The sequence below is a fragment of the Amphiprion ocellaris genome, chromosome 7, assembly GCF_022539595.1.
Source record: "Amphiprion ocellaris isolate individual 3 ecotype Okinawa chromosome 7, ASM2253959v1, whole genome shotgun sequence".
Lineage (NCBI taxonomy): Eukaryota > Metazoa > Chordata > Actinopteri > Pomacentridae > Amphiprion > Amphiprion ocellaris.
In genome coordinates, this window is record NC_072772.1 from 21148816 (window position 1) to 21163682 (window position 14867).

The 14867-nt window shown below is 40.3% G+C and overlaps 2 protein-coding genes across 6 annotated transcripts in view; one reads left to right on the forward strand and one right to left on the reverse strand.

The window, feature by feature from the left end:
* The window catches only part of LOC111582477 (endothelin-converting enzyme-like 1), a 68540-nt gene that overhangs the window by 28569 nt on the left and 25104 nt on the right, over positions 1–14867 (forward strand). For both annotated transcript variants that reach the window (XM_023291155.3, XM_035957652.2), the window contains exon 7: positions 13490–13712. In XM_023291155.3, coding sequence (XP_023146923.1) covers positions 13490–13712 — 223 coding nt within the window. The remainder of the gene's footprint in view (positions 1–13489; positions 13713–14867) is intronic.
* LOC111575603 (uncharacterized) lies at positions 3325–6383 on the reverse strand. Of its 4 annotated transcripts, XM_055012244.1 has the most exons (4): positions 5690–6383; positions 5260–5346; positions 4602–4693; positions 3325–4506 (listed from the first exon to the last, which is right to left on the reverse strand). In XM_055012244.1, exons 2-4 carry the CDS (start codon positions 5262–5264, stop codon positions 3431–3433), a joined length of 1173 nt encoding a protein of 390 aa, XP_054868219.1. In that variant the 5' UTR covers positions 5265–5346; positions 5690–6383; the 3' UTR covers positions 3325–3430. The 4 variants fall into 4 exon arrangements, with proteins under 4 accessions (XP_054868219.1, XP_054868216.1, XP_054868217.1 ...); XM_055012241.1 differs by lacking the exon at positions 5260–5346; XM_055012242.1 differs by having other exon boundaries at positions 3325–4693.

A 14867-nucleotide genomic window follows, 5' to 3' on the forward strand; every position in this document is an offset into this window, starting at 1 on the left:
TACTGCACAAAGTACACACTGACATATCCACACGTGACCATGAAGGGGAGAGTGGGGAGTTCTGACACTCTAAGGGAGTTTTAGAACGCCAAGGACAAGGTGATCATGTGTTACAGTTCACATGTTTGAAAGAATCAATTTCATTACTCCGCCAAGGAACGGTGGAGTTATGTGATGATCAACATACGTTTGTCTGTTTGTCTGTCTGTCTGTCCGTCTGTCTGTCTGTCTGTCTGTCTGTCTGTCTGTTTGTCTGTTAGCATTATTACTCAAAAACACACCAACAGATTAGGATAAAATTTTCAGGGAAGGTCAGAAATGACACAAGGACCAAGTGATTAGATTCTGGCAGTGATGCAGCTTAAAGTCTGGATCCATGGATTTGTTAAAGATTTCTGCATCATTGCGAGATAGCAGCACGGCGTCACTGTAACTATGACAACAAGTGAACACTACGTCAGCTGCCTGCTGATGATCACATGATTGTGAACCTATTACAAATCCACCGCTGTGGACTGATCATGACTTATCCATCAGAAATCATACAAGGAACAATTGATTAAACTATGGGGGTGTTTCTGAGTCCCATCAGTTCCCGCCATCCGCTACATATTTAGGTCACATGATTCAGTATCCGTACATAACGTACACATGCATAACACACACCTGTGCTCAGCGCAAGGCCATTTTGTTTGTGGGTAAATCTATATTAAATGACCACATTCTATAGTGCCATTTTAGCCATCGAAAATATTACAATGACAGCAGCCTTGGCGGAGTACTTTTCTTGTATTCTTCCTGTGATGTGACTGGCTGTTTTAGTACTGCTCCTTCTTTGTGCATGCTCTGACCTGCCCCTGCTGAAGATCTCGAGGAGCCAATTTCAGGGCAGGAAATGTCCGCCAGGTCTCGTGGCGATTGGTTAAACTTAGGGAAAACTAAATGCTAATTGGTTAAATCCAGAGAAGACAATAAGCAGCATTTTTCTGCCTTCTTTATGTCCTCATCGAGTAGCAGTCTTTTCTCTAACATCACCACCAACAATGTCAAATTAACCCTATATGTTAATAGAACAAACTTCCATTGTTCCTGACACCCAGTTCCTGCAGTGGAAAGCTGTCTACTGTTTATAAAAAAAATCTGGTACTATTACGATTAATTTTGTATGTTGAAGGAAATGTGGATTCCATGTAAAAACAAAAACAAAAAAAACAAAAACATAATAATAGCTCAAATAATTTTAGGTAATTGCATTTTACTTTTTTTTAAATTTCTTTTACTTTGAACCCATCACATTTCAGACACAAATATTGTTTCATACCACTACTTTTATCTGACAGCTGTAGTTAGTAATTACTTGTAGTATTAAGATTTTACATTAAAAACAATTAAATTTAAAAATTGTAAAACAAAACCCCCTTAGAATAAAGCGCTTGGGGCCCTTTGTCACAGGTTTCAGATATCCACAGATTCATCCAACCTTTAGTTTTTCTCTAAACCTCTGAGGTAGTTTCTGTTAAATATGTTTTTGAGATTTCAAAAGGTTAAGTTCAATATTCACAAAAAGTGTAAAGTTCAGAATTAAAATAATAAAAATTGAAAATACAAATTTGTCTTGCAGAACTTTGATTATTTTTTCTTTCTCCAACTCTATGAAGTAGTAAAAAGTACTTTTTCTTCAGTAAACTACTGGATGAAGGGCTTTAACTTGTAATGGAGTACTTATTATTTTTTATTGCTGTAAATGTATTTTTATTTAAAGTTCCTCTTTGGCTGTTGATATAAACCCTAAAACTCATCTCTGTATATCAAAGTTACATATTTAGATAACTCCTTTCTGACTGAAAATGGTTTTGATGTAACTCTACGCCGTTGCTTTCTCTGGAATGTGCAGATCTGTAAAGTCCTTGCTCCTCACTGCAGCTCAGCACACCAGCTCACCTACAACTCAAACACTGTCAAACTCCTGTATGCTACACAATGGCCACTTGTAATACTGGAGTAATTCAGCTGTACATATTTGAACAGGAAACCGATTCTCAACAAGCAAAATGATACAAAAAGCCCCACCCTGCAAGCTGACACGATTGGTTCCTTTGGTCTGTTATATATGAAACCTTGGAGATCAGAATCTGTGATTTAGACTGTCATCAAAACAGTGCAGTTTCAAAGTGGAAATCCTCAGTCATGGCGTTGACTGCTTATTTTGCTTATGATGTGTCTTTCAGCATATAAAAACGCCACGTGGGCATGTTAATAAGGTAAAAAACAGAGGGTGTCTGTAAATAAAGTAGCTGACTTTTTCCAGCACAATGTTCCTCACTGTGCAGCCATGAGGATGACAGCAGCTAACTAGCAGACAGAAGACACAACGTGACCATATCCTCAGAGTTTGTGTTTTGTCTAGCCCGTCTTTCAGCCCAAAACATCCCTTACTGATCTCTTTATGAATGGAGACAGATCAAATTGATACAAATCCTGAATCAAACTTGCAGTGACACAGCAAACAAGGAGCGTTGCTGGGATTAGTAAGAGGAAATATATGCATCACTGCTCAAAAGGTGTTCATGATTCTCAGATAGCAGCCTCATCACTGTTCTAAATGAGTACTTGTCTGGAAGGCTCCACGTCTCAGGGATTACTTGGCTACTCTGTTTCTCTCTTACCTGTTGTAGAAGCTAATCACTATTTAATCCAAGGCTGAAAAATGTACACACATCACAACATTAGGCCCCACTAATGCCTCCAAAACAGCTGGCACATTGAGATATGGACTTTAGAAGAGCTCTGAAGGCATTTTGATGGTATCAGGCTCCAAGAAGTTAGCAGCAGATCCTTTAACTCCTGGAAGCTGTGTAATCCATTGATGGAGCTGCTTTTTCCAACACATCCTACAGATAGAAATACAGAAAAAACTTGCTGAAGCAGTAACTGTGACTTGAACTGAAGCAAGAAAAGTCCGAGGCACTCTGTACTTACTCAATTAAAAGTCCTTTATTAGCTACATGGACACCACCAACATGTTTCGACACCAAGTCTTCGTCAGGGCAACATTTGTAAATGAACTGAACAGCAGGAAGTCTACTTTTAAAAAACACTTAACAGGAAGTCACATGATCGTGTGTGGTCATGTGACTCCACCCAAGTATTCATTCATAAAAGACAAATAAAATATATACACTTTGGAATATTTTCACAGAGCAATAGGCAAGCATATCATCCATAATGCATAAATAAAGCTCATTATGTAACACTATATTTCAATAATAAACCATGATGCATCATGTTAACATATAGAAGAAAATAAATAATGAAAAAAATGAAAAAATTACTGACTGCAAGGCACTGTGTGTAGAATAGGAAACAGTGGCATGAAACAGTGAGTAAACCCTCATCATCAAAGACAATCATTCAGAACACATTAATATATTTACAGAAACGGAGAAAAGTCTATTTCTTCATTTAGTCCAGGGAACACAGTTGCTTTCAAAGAGTGGATCCAGAAGGTTTCCCTCTGCAATAATCTTTTCAACCTGTCACCCCCTCGGGGAGTGTTCTCAATAACTTCAATTGCCATGATTGTGAGTTCATTAATGTTTGTGTGGGTCATGTTCTTGAAATGTTTTGCAATCGGATATTCCATGTTTCCTTTACGGATAGCATATTTGTGTTCTGCAAAACGCTCTTTCAGTTTTCTTTTTGTGCGACCAATGTAAAAACACCCACAAACACAGTCCAGTCGGTATACCACATGTGTTGTATTACAGTTTGCAAAAGAACGACATTTAAAAGTGTAGGTGCATGTAGAGTCCATAAAATGTGTAGAACGATTGATCTGTGTGCAATGGACACATGCCCCACATCTGAAGGTGCCAATGGGTTTTTTGAAAAAAGTCTCAAGTTTTGATGCTGGCAAATAGTTTTTGACGATTTTGTCCTTGAGGGTGGGGGCTTTTTTAAAGGCAAACCTGGGGGGCTCAGAGAACAAGGGGCCCAGTGAAGGGTCACAAGCCAGTATGGACCAGTTTTTTGTAATGGCGTTTTTGATTTTGTATGCCATGTTGCTGTACTGTAAAGTACAGAAAATTCTGTTTTTTGTTTGTGATGGAGCTCGCTGTCTCCTTATGAGAAGATTTCTTCTGTCCAAAGTTTTTGCTCGTGTTAGAGCCCCACTCAGTGTCTTTGCTTTGTAGCCCCTTTGAACGAACCGCTGTTGCATTTCCGTAGCTTGGGTATTGAAGTCCGTTTGAGAGTTGCAGATGCGCTTGAGACGTTGAAATTGCCCAAATGGAATGTTTTCAATGAGACTCTTAGGATGGAAGGATTCAGCATGTAAAACAGTATTTCGATCTGTACTTTTTCTGAACAGAGATGTGTGTATTGAGCCTTGTTCATCCAGTGATATTAGAAGGTCCAAGAAGTTTATTTCTTTGTTGCTGAATTCCAAACTGAGTTTGATGTTAGGATTAGTGCTGTTTAAATATTGATGAAATTCTTGAAGTTGTTCTGTTGTACCAGTAAAAATGAAGAAAAGGTCATCAATGTAACGACCATAGTATTTGATGAGCTGTTTGAAGGGGTTTTCAGTGCTGTGCACATACCTCTCTTCCCATAGCCCCAAAAATAATCCCGCATAGTTGGGGGCGTATGAAGCCCCCATGGCAGTCCCCTTGGTTTGTTGGTAGAGACGATCCTGGAATAGGAATATATTATTATTGAGGGACCATTGGGTGAGAGAAACAACAAATTGTGTCGGAGGAGTCTCGGTGTTTGATCTTTTTTGTAAAAAATGTTCAAGGGCCTCTAGGCCTTCCTGGTGGTCAATATTTGAGTAAAGTGACTCAACATCCATGGTTGCTAAAATAGCATTTGGGGCTTGTTGCATTTCTTGAAGGTCCTTGAGTATATGTGTAGTATCTTGCAAATATGCTTTCAGTGACATTGTTAGGGGTTTGATAACAAAGTCTATATATTGAGAAGCTGGTTCTGTAATAGTGTCAATTCCGTTAATTATTGGTCTACCTGGGGGTGAATGAAGGTTTTTGTGTATTTTGGGAAGAAGATAAAAAGTTGCCAGTTTAGGGTTAGAGGGAGAGAGAAATTCAAATTCATTCTTGTTAATCCACTTATTTTCCAGTGCAGGGTTCAAAATTGCAAAAAGGTCTCTTTTTATGTTCTCAGTGGGGTTCGATTTGAGTGGCACATAATACTGTCTATTGTTTAATTGTTTTTGGGCTTCCATGATGTAATCATTCTTACCCCATATTACTGTAGCTCCCCCTTTATCCGCTCTTCTCACCACGATGTCTTCTTCTTTTTTAAGCCACACCATAGCTCGTCTTTCACCTGAGCACAAATTTGACGTAGTTGCTGTGTTATTTTGTAGAATCAAGTTGACATCATGATCGACTTTCTTCATAAATGCGTTTAAGCATGAGTTGTTACTCAGTGGGAAGAAGGTTGATTTTCGTTTAAAGTAGGATAGGGGCTGTGAAGGGTCCGTGGATGAAGTGGTACAGGGCGAGGGGTGTGTGTGGTACCATGTTTTTAAATGTAGGTTGCGGTAGAATTTATAGAGCTCTATTCTAGTTTGAAAACTATTGGTTATGTGAGTAGGTGCAAAAGATAATCCCCTTGATAGGAGTTTTTGACAGTCTGGTGGGAGAGGAACATTAGATATATTGATTACCGTTTGTGGTGGTGGTGGTAATTTTGATGGGGCTGTCGAGGTCTCAGCTGTCGTTTTCCTCCTCCCCCGTCTGCCCCGCCGTGTTTTCTTCCTGCGCCACTGTGAGGTGTCCGGGTTTTGTCTAAAAAATGAGAAGAACCAGCCAGACTTGTGTCAGAGCGGTCCTCGTCCTCACTTGTGGTGCTGCCCGGTAAGCTGAATGAGACTGTACGGCCGCGTCTCGGTGGTCCCCGGGTGTGCCGGCGCTGCCAAGAATAGATGGCTCCTTCATCATAATCTTTTTTGTCTCTTTGAAACTTATTCATTTTTGTACTTGTGATGGTCTTTGTCAGCTCACGTATGTCGTCGTTTATTTTACTTTCAGTGATAGCTGCTTCCTCCTTCTGTTGTTGTGTCACGTTGACAAGTGACAACTTCCGTTTTACTTCCGGTATCTTCTGTTTGATTTCTTCTCTTTGATTTTTTGCCTCATCAATCAGTAATAGCATCAGGTCAAAAGAGCATTTATTTAGTACGGACTCCCATTTTTGTTTAAATTCAAGGTTATCTTGTCCAAAGGATGGAAATTTATTTATCCGGAGCCCACGAGGTATGATGTTCTGCCGCCAGTAGTCGGATAGCGTTATTGCATGTAACTCCAGTTTCTTTTCTTTCTCAAGAAGTCTTTTAAGTTCATTGTAAGAAGGTAGTTCAGGTGAGCACCTGCTTTTTACCCATTGTTCACACCTGTTTTGGAGCCATAAGCAGCACTCAACAATCCTCCCTTTTTTTGCAAACATCCTACAGATACTCAGTTGGTTTTAGATGTGGAGAATTTGGAGGTCAAGTCAACACCTGGGATTCTTTCTTGAGATTCTCAAACCATTCCTGAACCGTGTTTGCAGTGTGACAACAAGCATTATTCTGCTGAAAGAGGCCACTGCCATCAGGGAATACTGTTTCCATAAAGGAGTGTACATAGTCTGCAACAATGTTTAGGTAGCTGTCAAAATAACATCCATAGGAATGTCAGGATTGAAGGTTTCCCAGGAGAACATTGATCAGAGAATCAAACTGTCTCCCATCAGCTTGCTTTCTTCAGGGCATAATACAATTTAAATGTAATGGTCACTTCACAGCTTGAAGGTTCTGAATTCAAATCTGTTGGTCATCTGGGGTATTTCAGTGTGGAGTTTTCATGTTCTCTCTGTTCCTGTGTGGGTTTTCTGTTTGTGCTCCATCTTTCTCCCACAGTCCAAACACATGCATGGCAGGTTAACTGGTGATTGTAAGTCCACATAGGTATGAGTTTAGAAGATGTTCTGACCCAGTCATGTAGCCATCCCAATTTGCTCCCAGTCAAAGTCACTCAGGTCTTTATTCTTTCCATTTCCCTGCTACCACTACATTCACTTGAACTGACTGTTCACTTGCTGCATAATATATCCCACACCATGACTGGTGTCTTTTTAAAAAGATAATCAAAGTCATTCACTTCACCTGTCAGTGGTTTTCACTCTTGGTGTAAAACAGATAGAAATGTCCCACATATAAACAAGAAAAGCACTCAGCGAGCGCAGTACTCCGCCAAGGCTGCTCAGTCATCGTGTGCTTTCCGACTGATGAGTCCCGGTAAGTCTGCAGCGGTGGCTTTGTAGTAGGATCACAATCATGTGATCGTCAGCAGGCAGCTGACGTAGTGTTCACTTGTTGTCATAGTTACAGTGACACCGTGCCGCTATCTATCAATTATACAAAAATCTTTAACAAATTCGTGGATCCGGACTATAAGCAGCATCACTGCCAAAATCTAATCACTTGGTCCTTGTGTCATTTCTGACCTTCCCTGAAAATTTCATCCAAATCTGTTGGTGTGTTTTTGAGTAATATTGCCAACAGACAGACAGATGGACAAAAGTACGCCGATCGTAACATAACTCTGCCGCGTTCCCTGGCGGAGTAATAAATGTTTGAAAGATTCATAACAAAAGTCATAATGTGATGCAAGTAAGTGCCTTACTCCTCCAGACTAAAGAGACATTACAGGTTGTTTGAGACTGCCTTTCTAAACCATCCATATTAGTGTTATCTAACCTCTACTGGCTGTACATCATTGTCTGACAAGGCCTTCCAACACGCATACTGTTATATTCACACAACTCACTATTTGCATGATTGTAGGACTTTTCTTATTCTGAAAATGTAAAAAAAAGAAAATGCAGTTTTAAGTGTTGTAAATGACCAGCACTTTTCCAATTTCTGCTGAGTACAATCTTGAATAATCAACTCTGATCCATGCTGTTATGAAAAATAACACTCACCACAAATTAATTGGCATTGCGAGTTTGGTTTTCAGCAGCCACACAGCTCATTGTGGATTATCCCCTCTTACTCGGAGAGATTACTGTCATTACTTTTCCTCAAAGATGCCTCAAGTCAAACAGCTCACCCATCTCTCCCACACATGCAGCCAAGTGCTGTAGTCTCAGTTGGTTTTAGATGTGGAGAATTTGGAGGTCAAGTCAACACCTGGGATTCTTTCTTGAGATTCTCAAACCATTCCTGAACCGTGTTTGCAGTGTGACAACAAGCATTATTCTGCTGAAAGAGGCCACTGCCATCAGGGAATACTGTTTCCATAAAGGAGTGTACATAGTCTGCAACAATGTTTAGGTAGCTGTCAAAATAACATCCATAGGAATGTCAGGATTGAAGGTTTCCCAGGAGAACATTGATCAGAGAATCAAACTGTCTCCCATCAGCTTGCTTTCTTCAGGGCATAATACAATTTAAATGTAATGGTCACTTCACAGCTTGAAGGTTCTGAATTCAAATCTGTTGGTCATCTGGGGTATTTCAGTGTGGAGTTTTCATGTTCTCTCTGTTCCTGTGTGGGTTTTCTGTTTGTGCTCCATCTTTCTCCCACAGTCCAAACACATGCATGGCAGGTTAACTGGTGATTGTAAGTCCACATAGGTATGAGTTTAGAAGATGTTCTGACCCAGTCATGTAGCCATCCCAATTTGCTCCCAGTCAAAGTCACTCAGGTCTTTATTCTTTCCATTTCCCTGCTACCACTACATTCACTTGAACTGACTGTTCACTTGCTGCATAATATATCCCACACCATGACTGGTGTCTTTTTAAAAAGATAATCAAAGTCATTCACTTCACCTGTCAGTGGTTTTCACTCTTGGTGTAAAACAGATAGAAATGTCCCACATATAAACAAGAAAAGCACTCAGCGAGCGCAGTACTCCGCCAAGGCTGCTCAGTCATCGTGTGCTTTCCGACTGATGAGTCCCGGTAAGTCTGCAGCGGTGGCTTTGTAGTAGGATCACAATCATGTGATCGTCAGCAGGCAGCTGACGTAGTGTTCACTTGTTGTCATAGTTACAGTGACACCGTGCCGCTATCTATCAATTATACAAAAATCTTTAACAAATTCGTGGATCCGGACTATAAGCAGCATCACTGCCAAAATCTAATCACTTGGTCCTTGTGTCATTTCTGACCTTCCCTGAAAATTTCATCCAAATCTGTTGGTGTGTTTTTGAGTAATATTGCCAACAGACAGACAGATGGACAAAAGTACGCCGATCGTAACATAACTCTGCCGCGTTCCCTGGCGGAGTAATAAATGTTTGAAAGATTCATAACAAAAGTCATAATGTGATGCAAGTAAGTGCCTTACTCCTCCAGACTAAAGAGACATTACAGGTTGTTTGAGACTGCCTTTCTAAACCATCCATATTAGTGTTATCTAACCTCTACTGGCTGTACATCATTGTCTGACAAGGCCTTCCAACACGCATACTGTTATATTCACACAACTCACTATTTGCATGATTGTAGGACTTTTCTTATTCTGAAAATGTAAAAAAAAGAAAATGCAGTTTTAAGTGTTGTAAATGACCAGCACTTTTCCAATTTCTGCTGAGTACAATCTTGAATAATCAACTCTGATCCATGCTGTTATGAAAAATAACACTCACCACAAATTAATTGGCATTGCGAGTTTGGTTTTCAGCAGCCACACAGCTCATTGTGGATTATCCCCTCTTACTCGGAGAGATTACTGTCATTACTTTTCCTCAAAGATGCCTCAAGTCAAACAGCTCACCCATCTCTCCCACACATGCAGCCAAGTGCTGTAGTCTTACCATTATCATATAGATGACTTCCACACATTTAGTTGCACTTCTGGGCACACATTTCCAAACACACACACATACAGAGACTCACATGAATATCGTTAAAATTCAAACTCACACCTGTCTAAGTGAGGCTGTGCAAACGAATATCGTGCAACAAGCATGCGACAACAAAATCAGCTAATTAAGCGAAGCAGCCACACCTGTAACACATGTTGATTAGCGGATGCCACCTGAGTCTCTCATTCATTTATTTACCCTCCCTCCCTCCACCTCCTGCCTTCCTCTCCCTTTTCCCGTCAATTAAATTCACTTCACAAGTGCCATGTTGGCGGGACCTCGGGGTGCTGTTGCCAAGGCGCTTTTGATTTAATATCTGTCATGCATAGGGAAATGATTACAAAAAGGAGGGCAAAAAGAAACAGGGAAAACAACAACATGCCTTGAGGTTTGCATGGAGTCTCGCAGTAGGTGAAGGGGGCATTTGTCCCTGCAGGGCAGATTAGATGTGAGCACCCAGTGGGGGCACGAGGACACACCAGCTCTCCATTGTCTGGGGGAGAAGACACAGCTTGAATACATAACTGAATGATCCATTTTCTTCACTCGTGCTCGACATTTTCCTCACCCCTCTGCTGTCGCTCTGCTGCGGCTCAGTCTGGATTGTAGAGAGCTGTTCTTTAACTGTTGGGCCTCTTGACTCCTCACTATTCGCTCTCCATCACTGTCTCCCCATTGCTTTCTCTCTGACTTTTAAAGGGCTTACAGGGCAGATGGAAAAACAGCTCTCTGGGCCAGATGGGACAAGATAACAGTTAGACACAGTAGATGTCACTTTACAAAGAGAACAAAAGAGCGAGCGTGCTGCAAAGTGTGCTAATATTACAGCAGTACTATGTAACTTTTCAGAGTAAAAATAACACAACCTCACTCTTCCAAGAGCAGAGTTGAATTCCTAAGACATTAAATGCACTCTTATTCAGTTCAGTGCACTCAGAGATTTTGCTGCTACAGCATCTCTTAGTCTGATATGACTAGCAGCTAAAAATTAAAGTTAACCAGTGTTAGCAAATTTACTTAAAACTGATTTTGTTATTCTTTGCTTTTCAGTTTCTTTTTTTAAAAACTGGTGTATAGTGACACATAGAGGCTTCATTTGCAACATTGTCAGGTTAGCAAATAAAAGATGTATTTGCACAAATAATAAACTTTGACAGCAATACAATTTTATAAAGCAAGGTTAGTTAAAAAAAACAAACAAGCAAAAAAAAACATTATTTTGAGCATTTAAGATGTAAAAAGAAAGGAATCAACTAAAACAACAACGACTGGCTGTAAAATACAATTAAAGAAAGGATGAAAATGAGTTAAGGGCTGCACAGTGTCTTGGTTAGCACTGTTGCCTTGCAGCTAGAAGATCCCCAGTTCATGTCCCTGCCTTCCTGGGATCTTTCTGCATGGAGTTTACATGTTCTCCCTGTACATGTGTGGGTTTTCTCTGGGTACTACAGCTTCCTCCCACTTTCCAAAAACATCTATCCATTATCTATACAGCACTTAATCCTCATTAGGATCGCGGGGTGTTGGAGTCTATTCCAGCTGACTGAGGGTGAAGGCAGGGGACACCGTGGACAGATCACCAGTCTATCACAGGACTACATATAGAGGCAAACATTCACACATACAGGCAATTTAGAGTTATCAATTAACCTGAGCATGTTTTTGGACTGTGGGAGGAAGCCGGAGAACCTGGAGAAAAGCCACGGAGACACAGAGAGAACATGCAAACTCCATGCAGAAAGATCTCAGGAAGGCCGGGACATGAACCGGGGATCTTCTAGCTGCAAGGTGAAAATGCTAACCACCAAGCCATTGTGTAGCCCAGTCCAAAAACATGCTGATAATTCATAAATTCATACGTGTGAATGTGAGTGTGATTGGTTGTCTCTGTATATATCCCTGTGATAGACTGGTGACCTGTCCAGCGTGTCCCCTGCCTTCGCCCTAAGTCACCTGGGATAGACTCCAGCCCCCTAATGAGGATTAAGCATTATAGATAATGCATCCATTATAGATAATGGATGGATGGATGGATGGATGGATGGATGGATGGATGGATGGATGGATGGATGGATGGATGGATGGATGGATGAAACTGAGTTAGGCTTTGCTCTGCAGGTTATTGCAGGATGCAGGTGAATACTGAGTAAAGCTGGATTTTCTAAGCTCAATCAAACATCAGTATCTTCAGTGCAATCAAGTCATTTGGTAAGTGTCCACATTAACAGACAGTAATAAAGTAATGTGAGGGAGCAAAACACAACCAAAGTTTAAATAAATAAAACCCAGTGTCTATCACACCTGACAGAGAGGGAGGGCCACCCAAGTTGTATAATTACATTCCCACGTATTGTAATTATGACCAGTAATAAATCTCAGTGCAGAGTGATAAAGCATGTCCAGGGGCGTCACAGTCTCTGCTGAGGCATGCATGTAGAAAATGTCACCGTAGCCCAACACTGATAGAAAAGTTGCCGCAGTAAGCTTTTTTTTTTTCCTTACAAACATGATTTATTTTCTTACATGAGAAACCAATTTGTTGTCGTAATTTAGTCACCAGTTTGGTCAAGTGGTGCTAAAATGTCAGCTTCTCGTCGTTATTTGCACTCTGTGACTTTTAATATTTGTACCATTCATAGTAGAGATAACAAGAATGTCATCATCAAGTTTTTTGACTTTGCTGGAGATCACGAATGTTTTATCTGCATTAAGAAATTATTCTTGCTTATTCAGTGCAACTTTAGGATTACATTACAAAACTGTATCATCAGCAGAAAGATACACATTAGAACCAGATACAAAGGAGACAATAGCATCTATATAAAGACTGAACAGAGCAGGCCCCAGGACTGAGCTTTGTGGGACACCTTTTGTAATTTTTACAAATTCTGATTTAACATGAGGGAAATCTGAAACCATTAAAAATCACTTATTATAACTTTTCTCTTATTGTGCTACTATCAGACTATGTTTTAGCATTCACCACTGTCTTGTAAAGTCATCTACGAGTGCAGCTATTTCAAGACCTTTTCTTCACCAGTATGCATGTATGATTCTCAGGCAAATTCTAAAGCATCTTTTTCCTTGCTATCTAAGGCAGCTGTTACACTTTCTCCATGAGTATGTAAGTTTCTGCATGGGCTCCTCTGCACACATCTATGTACAGTCCAAAATTTGTGTCTGTCTAACCACTACAAGGGAAGTATTATTCCCACGTGGAATCTGTAGATATGACCATGGATGTCTGCAGCTGTGCTTGTACGTATTCACAAGGGAGTAAAATCACAGCTTATGCAGGACTTTAATTCACTTCCTTATTTTGGTTTGTCCCCCTGAATATCCATGTCAATTACAGACCATATACTGTACTTGCATGAGTTAAATTACCTGGTGTCAGTGGGAATATTTTATCCTCTGTCCACAGTGTTGAGTCCATCCAACTGAAGCTGGAGCTTCACTTTTAAGGGCTCACATTGCACAACAATGGGTTCTTTGGTTTCAAACCTTTGCTAGTGCTTTCATTTATAACTGGAGTCAGGTGTTCTTTCGGAAACAGTTTTTCAGAGCCTGTTTTTTAACTGCTTAGCTCTTGTTTCCTCTGCCCTAGGGTTCTCCATAACTACATGCTGTGGCGCATCGTGGCAGCGCTAAGTGAACACCTGACCACCGCCTTCAGGAGCACCATCCACGAGTTTTCTCGAGAGATTGACGGCACCGAGCAGCAGCTGGAGCTGGGCAGGCTCTGCCTCACCCAGGCCAACAAACACTTTGGCATGGCCCTAGGAGCCCTGTTTGTCCAGCAACACTTCTCCTCACAGAGCAAGGCCAAGGTCTGTGTGTGGGTGGACTGATGGATGTTTGGTGGGGCAGTCAAGTGGTGTATATGAACGGGATGGATGAATGAATTTTTTATTTTGTCCTACCTTCAGAAGAAATGAGCCTCTTCCTTCCATTCGATTCAGTGTACTAGACAGTAAAAAACTGCCCAGTAAATCTGAAGTGAACTTTATAAACTTCAAAGCACAAAACCTGAATAATAAGTGAAGTTTTGGATGGCAGTTATTGGTGCCCAGTAAGATGAACCAGACTGTCACCAACTTTGAGACCAAGAAACATAGATTTATATTATTTCATTAATTACTGGCTGTTAGTTCACAAGGCTAATGTGGTACATTACATTTAGTCTAGTTGTGTCCCAGTTCCATTCTTAACTATAAACCACATAACAAACTGTATGCAGGTTTTGACTACATAGTGTGTATTTAAAACTGCCTGATTGTTGAGTGTCCTGCTGATGAAAAATCATTCCTCTATAATATATTGCACAACAGAGATAGAGAAGCTATTTTCTGCTGCAAACGTTAGATTTATTCTCAAGTGGGTGTTTAACAGCTACAGAAAAATCTGAGATTAAGGGATAGAACAGTGAAGTCGGTGACATTTTTCCATCACTGTTTCTGATGTTTTTACAGACCTTTACTCTCACATTAGGATATGTAGTATAGAAACTAAGAGCTGCATTTTATAAACAAACAAAATTAATCATTTGTATTTTCCAAAACAAGAAATCGCATAAAGATGACCATCGAGTAGCAATGCAGCTACAGATGACTAAAAAAGGATATTAATCTTCTCACACTATAGGGGAGTATTGTCTAACAGCAAATACTTCAACCTTTCAACTACAGGTTAGCTTAGGAGGACACATTGGACTCATTATTTTAAGAAATGGTAGTTTAATCAGTTTTATATCACCAGCATACACAAAGAAATCCTTTCTAACATTTAAATGTGTAAAGATTTTAGTTTGCTACTCTAGCTCTGGTGCTACCACTGTGGACATTCCTCTTTAAATTAATTGTAAATGTAGCCTAGCGACAGTGTGTAATTACATGTGATGTGAGCTGTTCTCCACATGGAAGCCAGTGAAGTGATTAGCTACACCATGACATTAATATACAGCATGCATTGTATGCATTCAGTAC

Excerpts from the sequence above, each read along its gene's own strand:
- LOC111575603 (XM_055012241.1), bottom strand. The coding sequence starts at position 6,177 with ATGCTATTACTGATTGATGAGGCAAAAAATCAAAGAGAAGAAATCAAA. Across the intron at positions 4,694-5,689 it reads TACCACCACCACCACAAACG|GATCGTCTCTACCAACAAAC; the intron begins GTAATCAATATA and ends TTCCTATTCCAG. Across the intron at positions 4,507-4,601 it reads TTGGGGCTATGGGAAGAGAG|AACAACTTCAAGAATTTCAT; the intron begins GTATGTGCACAG and ends CTGGTACAACAG.